The following is a 25,311-nucleotide window of genomic DNA, read 5'->3' on the forward strand; positions in this document are numbered from 1 at the left end:
ATATATATATATATATATATATATATATATATATATATATATATATATATATATATATACAAGAGGCGTTTACTCCATCGCAATCCGATTCATCTTATAAAAAATAAATGTCAGATCACTTTCTTACTATACTTTCAAAACATGTAACTTTTTTTTTAGTAAATGATAAAACAATCTTATGTTTCATAATAAGCTTACTTTACACGAAGCCTTTAATGTCTTTCGTTCAGACCTTTCCCACGCTGCAATACTGTGTAACCGGCTTACTGCTCATTATAAGAACTGCGTAGTCCCTGAATAAAAGGCGGCCACACACACACAAATAATAAGAAGAAAAAACTAAGACTCTCTCTCTCTCTCTCTCTCTCTCTCTCTCTCTCTCTCTCTCTCTCTCTCTCTCTCTCTCTCTCTCTCTCTCTCTTTCTCATCATTACATAAAAAGAAATATTGGCTGCGGGCCTCCTCCAGGCTGCCAAGAGTAGAGCCCTTCAAGTTTCCTTTCATCGGTCAGTGTCGTGGTCTCGTTCTGTGCTTCGACAAGACCCAGGGGAACCTCAATTACGTTGTAAATAATAAGTGACGTCCAGGATTCTCTTTTTCCGAATCATAAATTGGGCAACTGGCGCAGAATGGAACTCTGACGCAGACGAGCGCTTCCTGACGGCAGGCGAAACATGTGACAGACGTGTATTGACAAGCAACGGTGACGGCAAGTCGTTTCAGTAGGTTGCTAGGCGACAAGTGACAGGCAACGACAAGTGGAGGAAGAGGGACGAAAGGGAGAGAAGCAGTGTGACGTGTACAGTCGCTCTGCAAAGTGAAGGGAAGCCGAACAAACGGAAAATACCTTAAAGAAGAACATTCCACTTAATGGCTAAGGAAATAAATCAAGGAAATGAAAGCACACACACACACACACACACACACGCTGTCCACACAAAAACAAGTAGATAAAATGCAAGTAACAAACAGTAAGGACGTGACGCGCACACCTGGCCGCCGTCAGCCAGGTGCATGAGTACCCAAGTTCAGCAACAACACCTGACCGCGCAACACAAGCAGGTAGTTGGCCCTTGTCATTTCCTTCCCCCAGAACACGGGAGGTGTGGCCTTGGGGGGGGGACTGCAAACCACAACAGGAAGTGGAGGCCTACATCTCATCCTTCTTAGAACATTCCTTTATCTTAACCCCCTTTTTCTTTTCTTTTTTTTATTATCTTCCCTTTTCTGACCCTCTCAACTTTCTTCTGCAATTCTCTCTCTCTCTCTCTCTCTCTCTCTCTCTCTCTCTCTCTCTCTCTCTCTCTCTCTCTCTCTCTCTCTCTCTCTCACTCTCTCTCTCTCTCTCTCTCTCTCTCTCTCTTATTGTACCTGTTTTCTTTCCCTTCTTCCTTTCGTGTCTTCCCGGTTGGCCAGGATGTGCTGGTCATAAACAAGGAAAACAGCAGCAGAAGGGACAAAGGAACGCAAAGTGCTGAGGTGGGAGATGTGCGCAAAGGAAGAAAAACAGGAGAGATCTGAGATTTTTATATTTTTGGCATCTTTTTTGGTGTGTATCATGTTTTCCTACAACTTCTGGAAAATTGTCATCTTCATGCTTTTGGGGTTGTCACTGGGATGGAAAAGTTTGCTGCTATTATTGTTATTGTTGTTGGTGCCGCTCGTGTTCCTGTTGTTGTGTTTCTTCCACTATTATCGTTCTTATTGTTTATGTTATTGTTGTTCGTGCTCTTGCTCTCGTATTTCATCATTATCATTCTTATATATATATTTTTTTTTATTTTTGCCTTCTCATCTTCTCCCTCCTCTTCCCTCCTCTCCTTTGCTTCCTCATCATTTTCTTTTCTCTCCCTTTCCTTCTCTCTTTTATTTTTATATATATATATATATATATATATATATATATATATATATATATATATATATATATATATATATATATATATATATATAAGTAATGATGAAGGTAGCAGTGGGAGTATTTTTGGTGGTTTTCGTAGTCTTCCTAGTATTAGTGATAGTCTTCATGATAGTAGTAGTCTTCGTGGTAGTATGTGTAGTCTTTATAGTATATGTGGTAATATTCATATGTATAAGTAATAAAGATTGAAGACATTCATATTTTACGCTTTTGCGCAACATACAAAAATAAATAAATAAATAAATAAAAATAATAATAATAAAGATGTACGCTTTCGTTTTCGACTCTTGTAATGAAATAAGTTAACATGTTGTCGAGGAAAATATGACGCATCATCAAAAAAAAAAAAAAAAAAACAATAAGCATCATTACATTTCTATAGCTACTGTATTTTCCTCTCGTCGTAATATAGAGAGAGAGAGAGAGAGAGAGAGAGAGAGAGAGAGAGAGAGAGAGAGAGAGAGAGAGAGGAGAGAGAGAGAGAGAATGTATGGTGTAAAGATGTTTCTTCGGAAGTATCTTTTGGCTGTCAAGCTTTCATTATCTCCACTCCATTAACTTCTCTACAGATATAACGTGTTTCCCGCTTCCCTTTAGCCTGTCCCTCTAACTTCTCCCCTTTTCACTTCCCATCCTTCATCACCATCTTCCTCTTTATCTATATCGTATTTCATCTTTAGTCACTCCTTCGCACTTTTTTGTCATTGAAGTACTATTGTTTTCGTTTTCTGTTCATGTCGACTGTTTCATTATTACCATCATCATCATCATCATCATCATAATAAAAAAAATCATCATATCTATATTTCATTTTTCCTCTTTTTTTCCTATTTTTTCTTCTTTTCTCCTATCTTCGCCCGTCTCTTTTTCTTCCTCTTATTTGTTTTTTTCTTTTTTTCTGTTCATGCTTATGTTCGTATTTCTATTTCTGGTTCTTCTCCTCATAAGTTTCCTCCGCGTATTTTAGTTATTTATTAGCTTTTTGTGTCTTCGGTGATTGTAGTTTGATAAAAAAAAATCTTATTTATTTATTTGTTCATTTATATTCTTATTTAAAGTATATCTAACCTCTCTCTCTCTCTCTCTCTCTCTCTCTCTCTCTCTCCTCTCTCTCTCTCTCTCTCTCTCTCTCTCTCTCTCTCTCTCCTCTCACTCTCCTCTCTCTCTCTCTCTCTCTCTCATACAGATGTGAAAAAATGTTAAACGCACTCCTCGTATGATATATTTTCTGCTTCACATCAAATACAAGCATCGTGACTTATTTTCAATTTTTTACATTTTTCTCCTTCTTTCTGCTCCTGAAAAATGGACGAGTTTCCATCTAGAAAATAAAGAAAAATTTTCATGACCTTTCCCTTCCTCCCGAAAAGAAATTACGTACTTAGACTGTAGATAAAAACGTGATTTATGAAGGGTAGGAAAGTACAGTTACGACAGCCATTACTGTGTTTGTGTTTTGGTTCTTCCTTTCTCTCCAAACGACGCAGCACTAACAGCCTGAAATCACACTCTTCATCTCTCACCAAGGAAAAAAAGAGAAAAAAATTAAAAACAAATAAATAAAAGTTACTTTGAAAAGAATCTCCTCTCTCAGCCCTTGTAATGGCATCGTTGGTTTCTGCTGACGAACTTATTGTATAACTTCCTCTTTCATTCTCTTTATGATAAACGTTGGCTTCTATTTTTGTCCTCAAAGTATGAGATAAAATAAAGCAGGAGAGAAAGTGCGAGTATGCGAGCCTGGAGTGGAGACGACTGCGATCCCTGTGATCTAGAGAGATAATTGGAACTTCCAAGAGGGGGCTCATTAATGAATAACTATTACCCTTTTACGTAAGAATTATGTAAGGATCGACTCGCCTCTAGACTTTCTGTAATAATGTTTGATAACAGTGTTCGACACATCGTTATTACCAGGACGATAAAAGTATCCGAGGGATGGGTGTGTGTAACTATAGAAATAAGAGCAAAAACTTGATGAAGGCAATCAAAGCGAAATAAGACAAAAATTAAATAAAAAAAAATTACTGTACGACTGTAAACATTTCGTCAATGTTGACATAACTCATGCCATGAACTTGTCATCCATCACTTCCCGTAATATAGCGTATACTTTTGATGTACATAAACAATGTATGAATACAAGGCAAAATCTCATGAATAAAACTCTGATATTGACGGACGATGCTTCGTTGTCCAAACACACACACACACACACACACACACACACACACACACACACACACACACACACACACACACACACACATTGATTTCGAACTATAAGAAGTGTATGATAAGGTCAATGCCTTGAATAAAATACGGCAAGTGTAGCACTGTAAATAATTTGTGAGAGCCACGAAAAATAATACTGTATGTGCTATTGATCATCAAGGCCACTAACGTGCAGAAGAGAGCTACGCTGACACCACGCACCAATACAGCAAGCACACGGTAAACACAAACACAGCCACCACCGCAATACCACCAGTACTGTCACTGTCGCCACGATCACTACCACCGCCATCACCAACAACAGAAAAAAACAGCTACGTATCACCACCACTACCAACCACTATCGATATCACTATCACCACTAACAACAACAACAACAACAACACGAGCAATACAGGCCTCGGTCTTGCTTCTCTTCAAAGCCAATGTAATTAGTCTGACTTTCCCCCTCGCCATCTAATTAGCTGTTATATATGTGTATATCTGAAAGTTTTGTTGGAAACACATCGAGGGTAAACTTGTAGCTCTTCTTTTTTCTCAGAGAGAGAGAGAGAGAGAGATAGAGAGAGAGGAGAGAGAGAGAGAGAGAGAGAGAGAGAGAGAGAGAGAGCACTCCTTTCATTTTCACTTCCCATTTTCCTCTCCAAGTCTCTCTCTCCTTTCTTTCCTCCCTCCCGGCACTTCCCTCCTTGACATCTGGCGCTATAGCTAAGTTGCCACGTGTCTTCTTCTCCGTACCTTAATCAATTACATATGAGAGAGAGAGAGAGAGAGAGGAGAGAGAGAGAGAGAGAGAGAGAGACGAAAGTTAGGAGGGAGAGAATAAAGACCTTGAGCATTGTAAAGAAAAGCCTAGGGGAAGACCTCTGTCAGGGCATGTGACGGGAGATGCTGATGTTTGTTTTGTATAAAGTGGCGGTGGTGGTGGTAACAGTAGGGAAAAATATCGTATTTTAACATACTGAGGAATAATGGTCTTGTATGAATTGAACTCTCTCTCTCTCTCTCACTCTCTCTCTCTCTCTCTCTCTCTCTCTCTCTCTCTCTCTCCACATACACACACACACACACACACACACACACACACACACACATAGTCCTCGCTAGCTTGGTGATAACGTCCTCGCCTGTCACTTGGCAGGTTGAGGTTCGCGCCACGTTCAGGTCACAAAGGTTTCCACTGATAAGCGAGCCGGTCTTGTCCTTCTTGAGTAACAGGATGATAAGAGGTGTGTGAGTGAAAGGTGTCACCATCACCCATACACCAGATTACATGTGTATGCTGTGATACCTCGACTAGTGGGCATAGCTTTCCATTCCTCATTATCTGATATTGAAGACCGTGGTGAATTACACAGATATCAATGTAATTTTGTACGTACATAGCGTTGACGAGTAAACAGTATGGGTCCACTTGAGACAGACAAGCCTTACTTCACCTTGTAATACTTCTAGGTTTGATATTACAAGCATGGGCGACATAGATCTAAGGGATAGTTTTTCTAGTACATCAGCGCATCACGTGACCTTTCCTTATATTTCTTTGTTATTATTTCATTTTTATTACCTTACAATAGACAGTCATGTGTTTGAATTGGGCACAATAGCAACAAGACCATCTCCACCTTAGTTAGTCCCAAATCTACCTCTACGTTGCTAAATATGTTCATGAAAAGCTATGTTTAAATAAAAAAATTCACCTTTTACTGTACATTCCCATCTAACTGAAAGTGTTGCCATGGAAGTGTACCACCATCCACGACGAGCTTGTTAGAATTCAATGCACTCCACTCTAATCATGTGAAGCGCCTCATCATCCACTACACCGCCATTCAGGGAGGGAGGACAACACTTCACTTCTCATTTCCGTCTCTTCCTTCCAATAATCAAGACTTTACAATCGCTTCTGAGGACTTTTCCCGGTCCAAGTTTCCAGTTTTCCTGTTTTATTTATAAGCTGGCTCCTTATTGTACCTCTCGCCTCGTCTGTTTCTCTCTCTCTCTCTCTCTCTCTCTCTCTCTCTCTCTCTCTCTCTTCCCTCGTAGATATTTCGTAAAAGAGAGAGAGAGAGAGAGAGAGAGAGAGAGAGAGAGAAAGATAACAAAGAATAACTCCTTTCCTTCTTGCCCCACAGCACTCCTCCGTCTCCCACGCTTTGAAGACCCTGATTAGCGTGTCAACAGTCATCCTTCTCGGACTAATATGTGCCTACCACGCCCTTGAGGTGCAGGTGAGTACAGAGAGAGAGAGAGAGAGACGTTGAAGATAATTACGGAATGAAAAATAATTGAAATGGTGAGTGGCAAGGATGAGAACAAGGTGAAGAAAGAATATGCTTTTAAAATAACTAGAGAGAGAGAGAGAGAGAGAGAGAGAGAGAGAGAGAGAGAGAGAGAGAGAGAGAGAGAGAGAGAGACAGAGAGAGAGTATTAGTGTTGGATGTTCTAGCAAGAGTTCGGGGATAAACAGAGAGGACAGCAATATCACGTGAGCAAAGGTGATACGCTGTGCTGTAAATATATTGATGATGATGATGATATAAATCTACCTAATCAACGAGGAGTTATGGCCGGGGAAGGAGCAGCCAGGGGAGAGTAAGGTATTAACTCAATAAAGCCACCTGACACTCCCTTCTCTGGCTAGAATTATGTCCTGTGATAACACTTGTATCTCAGACTGTGTCGTGTGTAATTAGATAGATAGATAGAGAGAGACAGATAGACAGACAGACAGACATATAGAAAGATATATGAAATAGATAGATACTCAAATAGATAGTTAGATAAACGAGTAGGTATTGATACATATTAAGTTCTATCTTGTAAGTTCGATGTTGCCTCTTAATTTTACAGGTTTTATTTCCTACTGTTAAACTTTATGCAGTGAGATGAATCAGAAGTTGTGATATGGGAAACTAGTCTCACCTCAGCAAGCGCGTGTTCGTTGCATTAGACTAGAGCTTGTTAGTCACCGATACTCCCTGCCGCGGTCTTTGTTGTGGTCCCTTTCCATGTCCAGAAAGACGAAAGAAAAGTTAAAACCATTTATGATATCAGCCTTTCATTCTGACACGAAGTAATCAAGACCTATCATTATCTCTCGTATCAAACTCGTAATTTCCACTGGACTTTATTTTTGTCACCTTTCGCTAACCTAAATTTCATATCCAACTAAAGAGTCATGGTTTTTAATAATCATCACCTAATTATAAGTAATAAAAGATTAGAAAAGTCGACAACCTATTATTAAATTGATCTTACGTCAGTCTGAAGAAACTACCACGCCATCAAACCCACGAAATTAATTATGATTTTTTTCACTGTTTTAAAATGTCTAACCGGGATAAAGAAAATTTAACTCCAGCAAATGCACAAACTTAATGATCAAAGCCTTGTAACTTAAGGCCATGTTACGCTACGGAAGTTATACACGAACAAAGTTTAGTGGACACCTTGCCAACTTTACTGCTCAGGTGTATTAGTGGACTGCCGACGCCCTCATCTACTAAAACTTCATTATTTTATACAATAATTATCCTCATTGAGTAAAATTTGCTGTCGTTCAATGCCTGTTTCGTTAGAGTATGTTAATTACCAGTGCTCTACCCACGAAACCTCTCCAGCTGTGCCCATCTATGTAAATCTTTCCCCTTTGTCCCACGTGCTCCAGGAAGAGGAATAGTAATGTCCTGCCGCACGCTCGCGATGAAAGGTAAAATGTCAGACGCAGTACAACAAAGAGAATACTTTTGTCTTTCCTAAGCAAGGTCTCTGATGAATCTTTAAACATTCTCACAGTCAAAGGGCAGCTACTCCTCCTCCACTTTAGGAGTCTGTCAAGTGATGTTCTGTAAACTGGTACATCTTATTAAAGGTTAAGACCATTAGTAAGAAAAAAAAAAAAAAAAAGAAAATAGTGAATATTTAATAAGTTAAAGTCCACTAACGACTTTCTAGATATGAATTTTACAATGAGCATATATTTTTACACGTATTCATGCCTCACACAAGTCTCGCTCATTCACTCGTTCACACAACTAGCTAACAACCACACATATATATTTCTTTTTTTTCTGCGTGAAAGATAAATTATAACACAAGAAGTCAGCTTCACTTTTACTAAATAAAAACAGAGAACGCAGAAACGTCTAAACGAAAGATAAGGAGGGCAGCAAGGAGAGAGTCTCAGGAAGGGGACTGTGGTCACCTATGTAAATCAGATAACAAAGATGCCAGGTGGAGCGGTGCCAGGGAAAGGGTCTGGCAAAATAGCAGTGTCCTTTTATCGAAGCAAATGCGACATAACTTTAAATGAAATTCATAGAGCACTGCTGACTGTGCATCTGGTAGAGTCTGTGGAAGAACTAATAGTGTCAATGGTGTAACTTGAAACACTCGTACCTTCAAGCGTAATTAAAAGAAAGTGTTAAATTATCTTCTCACGGTGATGATGTAATGAAAACAACTTTGAAAATAATTTGTAATCCTATGAACCTTATGAACCTTAAGCTCAATATGTTACCACTTAAAAAGGAGCAAAAAAAATAAAATAAATGCTTTATATGATATAAATCAGTAATGAAGTATCTGCTCAGCCCCAAGGAAGGAAGACTGCCACTCTCACGGGACATGATTGGCAAGTTATGTAAACACTTTCAAGTATACGCTAAGAAAGAAGGCGATCAATAGAAGCCGAGTGTGGTTACTGACTGTGTGAGTATGTTATTACCGACTACCAAGGTAACGGCATCAAAATCATGAGTGAAAAGTAACAGTGTCTCCCATCACACATACTTGCCGCGGTTCAAGGTTTAGTGGAGTTGCGCGTGCCAGGTGGACAGGTGGGCCATACTAAGTGCTGGAGGGACAAGGAGAAATTCAACTATTATACATAAGCATTTAAATAGTAAGTAAAAAAATCGAATTAAATAAATAGATAAATAAATAACAAAATAAATAGCAAAAGGAATACGGTATAAGTAACAGAGCATACTTTCAGAGTGGAGTAAAATCTACAAAGGCATGCACTGCGAGACGGGAGCAAACCGATAGAGTCACACGGTCGATGGTGTCTTAGCGCCGCGTGAAAACACTTGGCAAGATAAAACATAATACTTGAGCAACGACAAATGTACGAGTAAGTAATGAAGACCACAAAAAGCTGAGTTGGCAGACTAAACACAAACTTAACAAGACTTCAAAGACAACAAACAGTATGTATTTTACGTGAAAATAAAAAGAAAAAAGAAAAAAAAGAACATTTAAGTCCATCCAAGGTATCGTGAGAGAAAATAGTCAATGAGTCACATTTTGCCATTTTTATGTTGTGATTTTTTTTCCTCCCGTCAATTTCAATTTTTCTTTGTTGTAGTGACATTGCCTCCATCACTGGTAGCGAGAGAGAGAGAGAGAGAGAGAGAGAGAGAGAGAGAGAGAGAGAGAGAGTCTTCATTCCTCTTCTCTCTCTTTAATAGGTGACAATGGCTATTACCCTTTTACTGTTTACTTTGTTCCCCCATTCCTGTTCTCTCGGTTCTCCTTGCTGTCACTCCCGCTACTCGTGCTCCTCCTCCTAGTCCTCGTTCGCTCCTTTCAGCCCTTGAGGGTCCTCCACACTAACTTGGTAAAACGCCTCAAGAGCTGCCTCTCTCACTGTACTACTCCCGCCTGAATGAAAATTAACGAAGCAAGTGGACGGAATACTTGTCATTTTACATTTCGTTGGCAACCAGTACGAACATGGGAATAAGCATCACCACTTTCATCTTTATCATCATCATAATGAATTGGTAGCGACAAAAATAGCTGTAAATTATATGTAAAATTAACTACTACTGCACCACTGTCTCGTATCACTGCTTTACTTTTTTTGACATGGCAGAAGAATCGTGATACACTGCAAAGACAATGATAATAATAATAATAATAATAATAATAATAATAATAATAATATTATTATTATTAATAATAATAATAATAATAGTAATAATAATAACTAATATGGTGATTCCAAAGAGAGTAGCTTACTTCATGGCTCCTGAGGTGTAGTGGTTAACTTTTTTCGAAATGGTCGTAGTAAGGTGGCATAAGGGAAGATGATGCCATGAATATCATACAATGTACCCTGATGTGTGAGTGGAGCCGCTGGCCTTTGTACGGAGCCAGCATCTGGGAGGTTAGAAGAGTGGACACAATTAGCTAACCTCGTCGCGTGACACACCTTACGTAGCGTTGGGTATTTGATCTTGATCTTGGCCGTGGTTGTCTCCAAGAGAGTATTGGTTGTAAGGAGAGAATTATTAGATACGATTAGACATGACAAAAGGGTGTGCATTGATAGTTGATGGTTTTAAAGATAGTTAATTCAAAAGATTTAGATATGCTACATGGAATCAATGAATTCACCGTCCCTTGGGGACAAATTCTGTCAGAATATTTTCAGCAAGAAGGAAAGTTAAAGTTAGTAGAGAAGGAATCCTACCAGGCACAATGCTGTAATTGAAAAAAAAAATCCTAAAGGGCAATAAATAGAAATTTTTAAAACCTTATGCTTTGTGAGATTAAGGACAGAGAGCACAACACAACATGTGCAGGAAGAATATCAGTAGCAGTTGTAATAAACTTAGGAAATGGAAGAGACAGAGACACTTATGATTTTATGAAAATGAATTCTGAAGAAAAAATGCGAGTCAACAGTTCAGTTTTACGAAGATAGGCGATGGTACTAATGGCGTCTTAACTGAATAGATAAAAAGAAAACTTTTAGTCGGAGATAACGGAGTCTCGGTACATGCAGTAAGTTGTGACGAGAGTTAGAGTTGATAAGATTTGCATTAATAATTGGATTTTTGGCAAGTAATAGAATTGATGTGGTACGATTCCAGGTAAGAGATGTGTTGCTTCCCATTATTACTTATACTACACGGAATATTACATACATTAAACTCCTTTTTACTCCTCCCTGCTGTGTTATGGCCTTAATGTGATTTGCATTCTGGTCTGTGTCCTCTAAAGACGAAAAATTTACCTTGCTGCAAAAAAGTAAGCAGTTTTGCGATGTGGCCTGTGTCTCCTCGAGCTCTGCTTTCAGTGAAGTCCAACTTTTCGCTAATCTAATTTTCTGACACGTTTACATTTTCCTATCATTTCCATTCTTTCTTCATCATCGTTCTTCCTCTCCTCCTCCTCGTCATACCCTTCCTCCTCCTTCTCTCCCTTCTTCTCCTAATCTCTGTGGAGGGTTTGCTCTTCCCCTCTCATGTGACCTACGAGTACATCAATCCTTCACGACCTGCTTCACCTCTCCTCGCCCGTCCGCCAGCCCGTCTTCCCTTTCTTCCAAGCACTGATGGATCACTTTAGAGAGCCAAACTTTGAGCTTCCGATCTTCATTTGTCTTCACGAAGCCAATTACTCTCGCGCGCCTCACAGCACCGCCGCTATGAGTCAGCTGATGAAGTGACTGATGTACTGTGGTTTACGGAAACATCTTCAGCATCGCCGCCACTCCTGTTCTTCTGTTCACCGGCGACATAAGTAATGACGATGGTATTCATAGAACTCATCACGCCTTTTATGCTACGAGGCCCTTGCTGGATTATATATGGCAGGAAGAGTGATGGAGATGCAAATTTGTGGGAGGCTACTCTGGTTATGTTCATGGTTTTAGAACTATGATACATGATGCTGTTACTTTTCTTATCATTACTGTTGCACAAACACTAGGCAAAACAACAACTACCACCGCTAACCACTAATACCACCACTAACAAGAGCAATAACAACGACAACGACAAAATCTATTCTACATTTATTACTTCTACCTCTATTACTACAGCTGCTGCAAATATTCCTTCCATTGTGTCTGTCTACTTGTTTGTCTGCCTCCCTAACAGAAAAGCAGAGAGCAATAGAAGAGAGAACTCGAACGCCCCCGAGATCCCGGTGAAACTTCGTCTTCTCTCAGAGGGATATTCAAACAGACGAGGCCCTTATACCGTCTATGGGACCCTCAAGGCAACGTGATGAAATGAAAGGAAATGTCTGTGGAAAGAGAAAGAAACAATACAGCAGAAGAATCTCTAGAGGGCCTCCATCGTTAGAGATATGAACTAGAAGCGTGAGAAAAGATACAACTTCCATCGCTAGTAAAAAAAAAAAAAAAAACGCACTGAAGTATCGAGCGCCCACACCAAGACGCAAAACACAACGTACTTATCATCACAATGCGTCTTGAGAGCCAGCGTGAAGGCAGCCTGAGCACGAGCAGAGAAAAACACTTGAAATGGAGGATAAAAACCGCAGGACCAATCAGGGGAGACACGCGAAGGAATGATGAGTATTACTTCGTCTGGCTCAGTGCTTCGGGCATTTCTGTGTTCGGCTTCAGTTCAAATTCTGCTTCACACTTTACTAGTTACACCATAAATTATTCTAAAGATTTACTTACAGTGCATTGCGCGGACACAAATTCCCATCTATCAGAATGAAGGTCGCTTTTCTACCATCTCCCTCTGTGCACTAGTATTACTCGTCTCTCCAAAAGTAGGCTCTTCACCTAAGGAAGGGATCAAGATCATCGTACATTGTATTTCCAACTGAGGAGTACTTTTTCTGTATACAAGTTACATCGAGAATATGCAGGGCCGTAAGTCTGTCATGTTATACTAAAAGTGCATAATGTTATGTAGCATTTTAGTTGGCAACTGTGAGGAGAGGAAAGACATCAAAACTATCAGTAGATGACTTTACAATACTCCAGAGAGAGAGAGAGAGAGAGAGAGAGAGAGAGAGAGAGAGAGAGAGAGAGTTAATATAAATATAAAACTAAAAAGAAAACAAATTAATGAATGAAAGAAACAAAAACGATGTAAAGTTCAGATTAAGTGCAAGCTGTCACAACACAATTCATTCCTTCACAGTTGTTTATGATCGACAACTGCGCTGATGACTGGCGCATCGCGATGACGTGGCAGAGGATAGCGAGGATAGTGATGGAGCTGGTCATCTGTGCCGTCCATCCCATCCCGGGCGAGTACTATTTCTACTGGACCACCAAGCTCTCCAACCATGGCGGGGTGGAGGGGTCGCAGTGGGTGCCCATCGACATCACTCTCTCCCTGCCCATGTTCCTCCGTTTGTACCTTATCTGCAGGGTGATGCTTCTCCACTCCAAGGTATGTACGTGTGGCCTGCCCTACCCCTGCGTGTGTGTGTGTGTGTGTATGTGTGTGTAGTGGTGTGCTTGCTCCAGTCCTTTCTAGATCTTTCGTACTGTTGCTCATTTACTCTTTTTTGTGAGTTTTTTTTTTACTTATTTTATCTGTTTATTTATTTATTTTTTTGTTTGTTTGTACCCTTTTTTTTTTCATCTCCAGTAGTGGATGGTTTGTTCGGTTGTTCTTCATTCCTCTAGAGTTACCAAATTATAGTTCATGTCTTTTTTTCTTTCCTACTTATTTTCTGTTCATGAATTAATAGATGTTTTGTTCCTACGTGTCGTCTCATTTTCTTCCACCTATAATTTTTCCTCGTTTTTATTTTCTTGATGCCTGGATCAATCAGTTTCTGTATTTTCAACATGGTTTTTTTCATGTGTTGCCATCTCCTAACCGCTTCTCCTTAGTTCTGTTCACTTCTTTCCTTTCATCCTTCCAATTTTTTCTGTGTATTTCCTTTACATTCATAGTCATTCTTCCTTGCGTAACCTCCGTTCTCTCACTCTCCCAGCTTATCCTTTCTGTACCACCCTTGTACTCACAGGAATTCCTTAATATATAGCACTCTTTGTTGCTCCCATCCAATGTCTTCATCGTCCTCCATATCTGGTCATCCATCTCCTTCCGAACCCTCCCTAGAGCGCCTTTCCTTCCTTAACCTCCATCTCCTCCCCACACATTTTTCTACTATGCATAGTTTCCATAGTTCTCCTTCCCGTCCGTCTTTAGTTTTTTGTTTCTCTATATTTTAGTCCTGACCTACTTGGAACACTTCCCTCCCTGCTCTCGTTCCCGCCCCTCCTTTCCTCTTCTACTTCCCGTGTCGCTTCCCGTCATTCCACCTACGTTACCTCACGCTCAGCTTCCCCTACAGAAGTTCCCCTAACAGGTCCCTCCTTCCTTCCCGTCCTCTGAAGACTCCAGTTGAAATTTATCTTGTAAGTCGACCACCCTCCGGAAACCCTCACCTCTCGTTCCCTCTCCTTCTCTTTCTCTTTCTCTCTTTCTCTGCGTCTCTTCTCCATTCTCACCCTCGTCTTAGTCCTTCCCTCTTCCGTCTCATCTTCCTTCTCCTGTTCCTTGTCTTTCACCTGCTTCTCTTTCGGTCCCTTTTCTACTACAGCCTCTCCCTTCCTCTATCACATCCTGCCCAAACCTTGTTCTCTCTCTCTCTCTCTCTCTCTCTCTCTCTCTCTCTCTCTCTCTCTCTCTCTCTCTCTCTCTCTCTCTCTCTCTCTCTCTCTCTCTCTCTCTCTTCATAACCCTCCCCCTTTTCCTTCCCCCTTATCTGCATCCGCTCCCCCTCACCCCACCTACCCCTTCTTCCGCCATTATCTAACGTTTACAAGTACCAAGTCTTCTTTTTAGAAATTCACTTTTTCTTTTTATTCCTTTCATTTTCGTTCTCCATTTAACGAGTTTAGAGTTCACGCGTGGCCTTCGCTGCTTCATCTTCCTTCACTTCATTAATTGCGTTCCTCTTTAAGGCAAGATTCTCAAGGCTTGGTATTCTTTGTTTTCTTAAATGGATCTCGAGAGCGTAATTTAGGTTCCTTGTGGTTGAGTGTGTCAGAATTGTTTTAATGCTCTCTCTCTCTCTCTCTCTCTCTCTCTCTCTCTCTCTCTCTCTCTCTCTCTCTCTCTCTCTCTCTCTCTCATTACAGTATTTAATCTCAAAAAAAAGAGTCTCGTTCAGTCCCACATTAGATAGGCATGAGAGGACACCAGTTTTCCATCTGAGAAGCGACGCGGCGCGGGTCACACAGGAAAAAGTGAGGAAGCTTCGGTCGCGGAACAAGGGAACAAAGAGACGGAAAGAACGCTGCGCAACAACTAACAAAAAGAAAACGATAAATAGAAATAGGTTATGAAAAGGGTGAAGAAAACAAAGCTAAAAGCGATGAAATATAATAAGTAATGGAAAGGGTTAAAATATGTGGTATATATATGTAAAAAAAAAAAAAAAGTAAATCTGGAAGAAGGAGATGGGAGTAGATATGAAAGTGGTCGGGAAAATCAAGACACTTTATGATATATTGAGAAAAAAAATTATAATAATAGAGTAACGAGTACTTTCTCCATAAAGACAACATTAGAAGTAGAGATGTGTATTAATGAAAAAAAACAAAAACAATAACAATAAGTAAATCCGTAAAAAGAAAAAAAAATGACGGTGATCGATGTGAAAGTATCTGGGAGGAATAAGACATTGTAATATATTTTGACAAAGAACCAGTGATAATAAAGGAACTTTTTTTTTCTCTCCATTAACGTAACCCTGGAAATAATAATGTGCTATTGTGGAAAAGAGAAAGCGAAAGATCGGTAAATTCTACTTATTACTGTTGAATAGAATGATCATGTTACATAGAGTATTAACTAGGACTATTAACCAGTAATAATAATAATAATAACAATAATAATAATAATAATAATAATAATAATAATAATAATAATAATAATAATAATGATAATAATAATAATAGGTAACAGATAGTAGATTCAAAACATGTAATTCTAACTTTGTAAACAAACTTGTTATTTTTAACTTTTTCTAATTAACTATTTTCTTTTTAGTCGGAGCACAAATGAGCTGGCTTTTTCTACTTTCTGTGCCCTTGTGCCAGTCTCCCTCGCACGTAAAAATAAATAAATAAAATGAAGAGGAGACTAATTACTAATTATTCACCCCTCCTTTTTCTGTGATCTTTTTTTTCTTCCGTCTATAATGCACACTTGCTTTGGTGGTAATACCCCGCGCCGGTTGTCAGGGAGTCGAGTATTTTTCCCTCTCTGTTCCACCAAACTACCTCCCTCCTCCCTTACATCTCCTCCTTGCCTAGTGCTTCTTTTCCCATTTTCTAACAGCATTAATTTTTCACATGCTTTTTATTATTGATCGTTCAATACACTTATTTGTTTTGTATTGTCCACCATTCAGGAGACAGTCACTCGGTAATGTAATCTGACAGCAATCACTAACTTCGCTGTATTCTGATGGTTATGTAATCAATCTCACTACACACCAGTTTTTTCTTACAATTAGATATATGGAAAAATCATATTAATAGTATTTTTTTTTATTTTTCTCCCCCTCAACTTCCTTCGTTCCTCCTGCGCCATCCACCTTCTCTCTGTCCTTCTCTTCGCGCTCGGCCCCTCCCCGCAGCTCTTCACAGACGCATCTTCGAGGAGTATCGGAGCGCTGAACAGAATCAACTTCAACACTCGATTTGTCCTCAAGACGCTGATGACCATCTGCCCGGGCACGGTGCTGCTCGTGTTCATGGTCTCACTGTGGATCATTGCCTCTTGGACTTTGCGTCAGTGTGAGAGGTGAGACAGACATACAGACAGACGCACACACTCATTCACACACTCACCTGCCCACCACCCAGTCACACACACACACACACACACATACACACAGAGAAACAAACAAACACAAACAGACAAACCTAAGAGCAAAAAATCAAAATTAGCTTTAAGTGAAATAATAAACAAGTTAACTGAAGAGCAAATAATAAACAAATAACAAACAAGTAAACAAAACAAATATAATTCAAACAAGATAACAAGCAAATACCTAAACAAGCGACGTATAAATAAACAAATAAACAAACATCAGTGACTTTTCATTAAAGACTACACACACACACACACACACACACACACACACACCTACACACACACACACACACACACACACACACACACACACACACCTACACACACACACATCTACACACACACACACACACACACACACACACACACACACACACACAAACACACAAACACACATGTAAATACACACACAACTCATTACTTTTTCTGTTTTCTAAAGCTTGCAAATCAAATTTCACTCTGGTTTGTCGTTCAGTAACTATTTACCTGATTTCAATAGTCTTCCTTTGGCAATGGGAGTGCGAGAGACTGGAAACCTGATTCTTGTTTTCACCACAACCTGAAATTTGCATGTTTAGAATTGAAACAGTGTCAGTGCAAAGAGGTATCCTTGCCACGTCACTGGGGTTTCCATATTGTTTAACTTCTGCACCATTTTCACAGCTCAAGAGTATCTATACAGTGTTATAGTATATATTGCTCCTTTACGGGCTGCTTCACATGTATAAAGGTCACTGATGGTTAAGAAGATCACTCACAACTTGTCCGTAGTAGTGTTTCCTCTACTCCCGTTGCCAAAGGTACGCTGAAGATCAAATTATTAATATTTTTTGTTCTGATTTCACTACTGATGACCTATTTTTGCACTTCAATTATATACTCTACATTTGCACAAGGACGCTATTGTGCCTTGACGCGTGGGGAGGAGCAGGAGTCTGCCGCTGGGTGATATTCACTTGCTCAGGAAACTTCAGCATTTCACTTCTGACCTGGAAGCCTTGGTAAAAAACATTTTTATGAAATTTTATTGTAAAATGTAATTCATTGTCTGTTTTATCTTAAATGACTAAGGTCAAATGGCTGAAAGCATAATTTTTTTTTTTTCAAATTGAATTAATTGTTCAGTGATTACAAGGCCCGGAAAAAAAAAAAGGTGCAACTTACACCACATATTAACCCATCGGCTGTGGCTCTTCGTCCTTCTCTCTCTCTCTCTCTCTCTCTCTCTCTCTCTCTCTCTCTCTCTCTCTCTCTCTCTCTCTCTCTCTCTCTCTCTCTCTCTCTCTCCTTCCCACGCAGAGAACTACTGACTTGGAGGTTGAATCAATAGATGTCACCAATATCAGCATCACTACTCGTCACACTTACGTCAGTATCACAGCCGTGCACCCGAGCCACGACCTGAGCAGGCGAGGAACACACGGCACGGTCACAGCTTACGTAAACTTAGCATTACTCTTAGATTTCGTTCTTGTGCATAAGCTACACCTTGCTCTGTTCCTCGCCGAAAGATTAATTGTTGATATTAAATGCACTGATGATGACAAATCAGCTTGGACTTCCTGTTTTTTTTTTTTTTTTTTTTTTTATAATCATCATTCCTACGTATCTGTATTGACCAATAGCGTGGGTGGCTCTGGTGATGCTTTACCTCCAGGTCAGGGAAGCCAAACAGAGTGAGCTAAAGGATCATCACATAGTCCATTACCCTTCCTGCCAAGGACCCATTTTGTCTCCTTGAGCTCTCCCCTCTGAGGGCGGGCGTGCATGCTTCACTCACCTTCAGGCCCAGCACAGCCCCGGGCGAGGCGGCGGGCGTGTTCCACGGTGGTCAGGCAGATACCAACTAGAAGCTGAGCACGTATTCCATCACCTGCAGAGCCCACCGCCGCCTCCCGCTGCCGTGCTGGGCTGCTGAGATTACACGCCACCATATCCTGCCTTAGAACTCATCCTAGCTAAAAAAAAAAAAAAAAAAAAAAAAAAAAGCTAGTAATTTTCATAACGCCAACAAAGTGATGTACCTCAGCCCAACCTTACTAGTCTTCACTGTCCGGTAATGACTGAGTTCTCTCTCTTCTAATTGTGGTTTACTCTTGCAGAATATTAAAAAAACCAGCGAGCTCACATTACAGTCGGGCTCTCGTACATTACCTGTTTATCAGCATCAGTAGTGTGATTTTTTTTTCTTAGTAGTTGTGAATGGCATCATTACTCTACTTGTGGGTCACAGTTATGTATTTTCCTTCTTTTTTTCTCTTTTTTTTTGCCACTTAGACATTTTTCTACTATAGAATATGGCTGTTAGTCTAGTTACTATAGTACAATCAGTAAAACAAGTCTTCTATACCATGTTTGAGATCTCCCACAAGACAGTAGCCCCAACTCTTGTTTGGTCGCGGCATAAGGGTGGTCAGAATAACAGTAAAAGATTGCCTTCGAGAAGTATGCATTTATTCCCTTGTGGTATAACGAAGCACCTTCATAACCTGAGGTCCAGCATTACCTTCCCTTCACGAATATGTCACTCCGTAATACCTCAGGCGATGAAAGTGCTGCATTAAATCACATATCAATTTTCGAAGTCAATCTTGCATTAACCCACCTACTACTCTTCATTGTCCAGCATGCAATAAGATCTACTTGACTACTGCTTTAAGATCAAGTGCCATCTTATGTAGCAAAGCAAGTCATTCTATTAATACTACTGCTTCATTATGCCTGTTCCAAGATTTCATTCACTTTGCCAACTCAGGTGATCAGTGTTTCAACTCGACCTGAAGGGATACATGTTCCACCCTCATTCCTACTCCCTCTCTTGTTCCCCTTATCCTCCTCTTTCTCTTTTCTTATATCTTCTTATTATTCATTACTAATGTTACCCCTCCAACCTGCATTTTCCTGTTTTCCTTAGCTCAACTCTGGCAGCTGTCTAATCCTTATCTTTCCTATCACCTCCCTATCTCACCTTCACTATCACCAATCTCTTGTCTCATTCTCTCCTTGTTTTCATTCCTCATCTTTAGTCCTTCCTTGCCTAACGTTCCTCCTACTACTCTGCTCCTTTACCAATGTTTCTGCATTTCCTCTTCTCCTTTAGCCTTTCCCCAATCCTGTCCTGTTGTCCCCTCTCCCTGTCCCCCCTGAGGGCTAGTTGGGGCTACGGTGTTGTGGTGGGGCAGCCACGATGGGGACTGGCCCGGAGTACGTCTAGGGCCCAGTTAAGGGAGCCCTAAATGTTGTGTTTCAATCACTGAGCTTCATTATTTCTCTGAATGAAGCTCACCCTCCTTAAGAAGGGTTAAGTGTAATAAATAAGGGCTCAGTCCTGAACTACAATATAGTACAGCTATGAACACATGGTCTTAACTGTCGCCACGTGCTCTCACTCGTCACGTGCCCTGCTCACGTGATATTCGGTGTTGTCTTTCTCACTCTCTAACTCCTCCTGGCCAATAGCCATCTAGTTGTGTAGATTGATACCGGCCTGCTTGGTGTATACCGTCAGATTAAGCCCTTGGCATCAAACCACTCCCATTTAAATGTTGCATCCAATCATGTTCTTGCAATGAATCACCCGGTTGATGACCACGCCCCTTACTGGTTGTTGTCCACCCTGATTGGTGTTCAGTGGTTGACCTAACCTCGGGCCTGTCCCGGGAGTCACTCTTAATGGTCATGTCTTGTACTCTATAGGTATCACGATGAAGAACATGCTAATCTGCTTAACGCTATGTGGCTCATCGCTGTCACTATATTATGTGTTGGGTACGGGGATATAGTTCCTAACACGTACTGTGGGAGGACCATCGCTGTGGCTTGTGGAATCATGGTAAGTGGCCGACTATCCCTTGCCCCTCTTACCTGTCACTGCTCTCTCGCTCTCCCAACAGGTACCATGACGAAGAACATGCCAATTTGTTGAACACCATGTGGCTTATAGCGATCACATTCTTGTCCGTGGGGTACGGTGATATAGTCCCAAATACTTACTGTGGGAGGGGTATAGCGGTGACCACAGGCATCATGGTAAGTGCTGCTCGCTCAGGTGCAAGAGCAAACGAGGTTCAGGACGCAAAAGAGAGTTATGATTAGCCTCAACCCAGCCCTCTAAAGCCTTGCGAGTTAATGATGACCAACTCTCTCTTTATAATCCTCTTCATCGTTTACCTTCTTTGGTTATGATTATTTTTCACTCTCATATTATCACTAAACATTAACTCATATTAAAAAAGGATGATTATTTTTTTTGCTGAACTAATCAGTCATGACTTGTATTCTTGATTTTATGATTATTAATTCACTCTCTAGCTTATTTATAGTGAGTTTTTGATTTTGTACATTGTGCGTTGTATATGCTACTACTGTTATCACTTACTCTTATTAATATAACTTACTATTACTATTACTAATACTAATACTAATACTTTTGCTACTGCTACTACTTAACTACTACAATTTCTATTACTTCTACTACTGCTGTTACTACCATTAACTATTTCACTTGTGCATCCCTCACGAGCGAGTGGTAGACGACCTTGCATGAGTCTCTAGCTTGAGGCACCAGGGCTGGGTTTGCACTGAGACGTATCAGCGGAATGTTGACAGAGCCACCGGGAGGGGCGCCGCGCCACTCCCAGACTCGCTGGGACTCACGTGGGGCAGCCAAATGTCCTTACAGGAGTGATGCTAAACAAAATTTTCTGTTTTTAGAAATTAAATAGGGTTTACTAATGCAGGCGGCATTGAGAGACGTGAGTATGGAGTTTTTGTGGATCGCTAGTGAAAACACCAAGCTTTTATCCTCAGTGTGATCTTAAGAGTTAAGTTAAATGAACATCCATGCAACGAAATAGCCTCGGTGACTTATGGTACGACAATAATGTCAAATATACAAAAGATAGGCATTAATTCAAGAGAAATATGCATGTAGATGTATTTTCAATCCTTAAACCTTTCACCTAACGCACTTAGGAACTCTTGGTAGACGAAGGTACAGCCACAGGTAGGATGATAAGGAACTCTTTTAGGTATTGTCACCTGCCTCTAGACATTTATTGGGTGAAAAAGGAAAGTGAAATACATGTGAATTTATTAAGGACGGTTGTGAAGACTTCTGGCATTTCCAAGCATTTTTTTTCTTACACTGTAACAGGCAGGCATCACCGTTAGGCAAGAGCTTATGTAGTTGGTGTGGTCGTAAAGGTTCTCTTTCAGGAACCATTCGGTGGACAAGAGAAAAGGTGACCCAACATTGTCCCGCTTTGGCATTCAGAATCGATTCATGTCGTAAGGAAGACACTCACTTCCGTAATTTCAACGCCCTCTGGCACACGTCCTCCATCAGGCCTTTTTCTCCTCCAGAGACACTAACCCCTCCACGTTGCCTCTCCCTTGCGTAAAGACATGGTTCTCGAAGTGGTTATGCATCGGTTGGTGTTCACCTCCAAGGTTTCTCTGTCCTCCCCTTGTCCCTCCCCCTCCCTCTGAGCCACGGCGCCCAACAGCCCGAGGGATGGCCTGGCAGCGTCCTCTCCGCAGCGGCCTGTCAACAGCTGATGTCCTGCATAGTCTCTCGACGCTAAGGCAGCTTCTTGCTCATGCATGTGTACCAGGTCTTTCAATCATACCCTAAACAGAAGCTTCTTGTAACAAACAAAGACTTAGTTTCTATCTTACTATTCTTAAATATTCTCTTGAATGCTATCAGAATAAACTTCATCATCAGTATCTCTTAAAGCAAAGGAATTGCACTGCTATTTTGGTTAACTCTCTGCCTTACAGATTACAGTCTGTCAAAGATACACCGGCCAGGGGTGATGGGCGCTGCTCCCTGGTGGGCCGGCTGCCCGCTCACTGCTAGCTGATGTATCTGTTGAAAATTAGTCATTTTACTAAAAAAAAAAAAAAAAAAAAAAAAAAAAAAAAAAAAGTAATCATAATAGTAAAAAAATATATATATATAAAAAAAAAATTAACAAAAATAAAAATTACTGCGATGAGAAAGTGTCAAGTCACGGGTGGGTTTTATCTTATTCCATTCCAAAGACAGTTGAGCGGAGGGTGTACTTTTAACGGGCCGCACGCATGTGCCCGCGGGACGGCCGGCAAACAGTGGTGCATGAGTTTATATGCATGGTTCGTTCAACAAAGGAGTGTTCTTGGTGACAGAGTTGAAACAATATTTTCTTATGCATATTTTTATATATTTATTTCATTTTAGGTAAATATATTTGTTTCCTCTATTAGGATGTACTTGAAGAATGATTGCACACTGGTTTAGCTGTGTCAGATGAGTATTGTATGTGAATAAATCCCCTGATATTTGAAGGCATTAATTCAAACAACCTGGCTGCTCCTCCCGACGCTCCGCCTCCTCGCTCACCAGCCAGACATTCATGCCATACTCAGTTGATGAGGTTGTGTCATAATTATGACATAATTTGACCAGTATATTCGTATTATGTATGCTGAATACCTAGCTGTGTGGGCGCGGTGCAGAGCATGTGGGCGGAGCAGCTCGTGGAGGCCATCCGACGCTGGTGGGCTAAATCAAGGTCGAGGCTCAGCAAGCAGTGACCTACCACTGAGCGCTTGACGCACCACCCAGCTTGCTGCACCTACGATGACTTGCTGTGACCTCCCGCCACCAGCCTCGGGAGCCTCAGTAGCTCTCAGATTGTTAAATTAAATCTCAGTCAGTGATCTTGAAGTAGGCTAACAATATTAAAACTGTAGCCTTGAGGATGACACTTAGGAGTTTAGACAGTGATATGTGACCTTAAACTGATTACAGTGACTGTAGGTAGAATGTTGTCTATTTGATGATGACGTCCCTGGTAACATTGGTTGTTGTCCAGTAACACTGATCCATTCCATTTATTTCATGCCTCAGTATTAATGTATATTTAGCAGTCCATCCCAGAAGTGACCGTAATTAGTCCCTTTGACATAGATAAATACAAATTTTACAGTATTTCATAGTTTCAATAGAAAATTTGTACTTTGTTTCCAGTGTTTTTTTTTTTTTCATGACAGTGCTACTTTTAGAAAAATGGATCTCTAAACAGTGATAGAGACATATATATATATATATATATATATATATATATATATATATATATATATATATATATATATATATATATATATATATATATATATATATATATATATATATATATATAGCTTTTTTATTATATATGTAAAATGCAAGTTGAATGAAAAAAGATATGCCCCTTTGTGAAATTATTTCACATACTCTATTGAAAACAATTTTCATATGGTCCACCTCCTCTCAAGCACTTGCTATCACATAACCCCCTTTAACATTGGCTTAGATTTTTTGCACATGCAAAAACATATTTTTCAATATCTAATGGGGCTCTCTAACTTTTTGTGAGATGAGTGCCTCTGTAGCACTTATGTTTTTTTTTTTTTTTACTTATTGGTAAATTAGCGTTCCGGACTGTAATTTTTTTTTTTCCAATTTTTTTCTCGATCTTTTATTTTGCACTCACCTTGTAACTCACCTTTAATCCTAACCTGCTCTGCCCTGGAATAACTTGAATGAATGCTGTTCTCAGCGTGTTACTAACCTTCCTTCCACTGCGTTACCAGGGGGCCGGATGCACAGCACTACTGGTCGCTGTGGTCTCACGTAAAATGGAACTTAGCCGAGCGGAGAAACATGTTCACAATTTTATGATGGACACCCAGTTAACGAAAAGGGTAAGTGTGTCGGCGGACGCTTCTCACAGCACGACAGCTTGTATTTGTGAGGACGCTACCTGCCTTTCTGCCTCACTCGTCATCCTCCTCCTGCCTGTAGCTAACTCCCGACATCCTGAGCTGTGAAGTTGTTGTGTTCAGAGATCTGATGAAGAGGTGATCACGTAGTCCATGGAAACGACCTCACAGCTACGCAGGCGACAAGGGAACCCACCACTCGATGTCGTGATAGCTCGGTGTATTAATGTATTTTTTTTTTATATTTAGATTGATGTTGTATCTCTTTCTCCTGTTTTTTTTTACCTGTTCTCCCTCCTGTCTTACCCTTCCACTTCCCTTCCTCCCCCCCACCCCGCCCTCCCTTCCTCCCCGGTCCATCAATATATTCCACTTGTATGTTCAACAACAAATCAACTACCAACGTCTCCACTACCATCACCACCACAACTGCTGCCACATCTACCACACCATCACAACCATCACCATCGCCGCTCCCTGGGTGTGGGCCGACAGGGCAACGGGAGCATGGCTCTGGTGGTGGCGGTCTTGCTCACCAAAATTCAACTACAACCAGCTGAAAAGCGAGTTATTGTTCTAATGATGGAAAAACAGCTGAACTGGAGGGTAAGGCGAGTGGAAATGGACCTTTGGGGCTTTGGTAGATCAGAATTTTTTTCATCATTAACACTCGGCTCAACTCTTCATGACATGCATGAGGAAATAACAGGATGCTGGGCTTTCCTTTTAATGTGCAATGACATATGAGGAAAATATTTACATTGACATTCTGCAACATTT

The 25,311-nt window shown here is 40.5% G+C and overlaps 1 protein-coding gene across 4 annotated transcripts in view; it reads left to right on the forward strand.

The window, feature by feature from the left end:
* LOC135114074 (small conductance calcium-activated potassium channel protein-like) overlaps nucleotides 1-25,311 on the forward strand; it is a 157,293-nt gene that overhangs the window by 125,250 nt on the left and 6,732 nt on the right. For 2 of the 4 annotated variants that reach the window (XM_064029753.1, XM_064029752.1), the window contains exons 3-7: nucleotides 6,292-6,387; nucleotides 13,078-13,332; nucleotides 16,544-16,710; nucleotides 20,676-20,811; nucleotides 24,403-24,513. In XM_064029753.1, the coding sequence (XP_063885823.1) occupies nucleotides 6,292-6,387; nucleotides 13,078-13,332; nucleotides 16,544-16,710; nucleotides 20,676-20,811; nucleotides 24,403-24,513 (765 nt within the window). Of the gene's footprint in view, nucleotides 1-6,291; nucleotides 6,388-13,077; nucleotides 13,333-16,543; nucleotides 16,711-20,478; nucleotides 20,615-20,675; nucleotides 20,812-24,402; nucleotides 24,514-25,026; nucleotides 25,138-25,311 lie in introns of all 4 variants that reach the window. The other 2 variants (XM_064029754.1, XM_064029755.1) reach the window with 2 other exon arrangements.

Source organism: Scylla paramamosain, chromosome 27, assembly GCF_035594125.1.
Source record: "Scylla paramamosain isolate STU-SP2022 chromosome 27, ASM3559412v1, whole genome shotgun sequence".
Taxonomy (NCBI): Eukaryota; Metazoa; Arthropoda; class Malacostraca; order Decapoda; family Portunidae; genus Scylla; species Scylla paramamosain.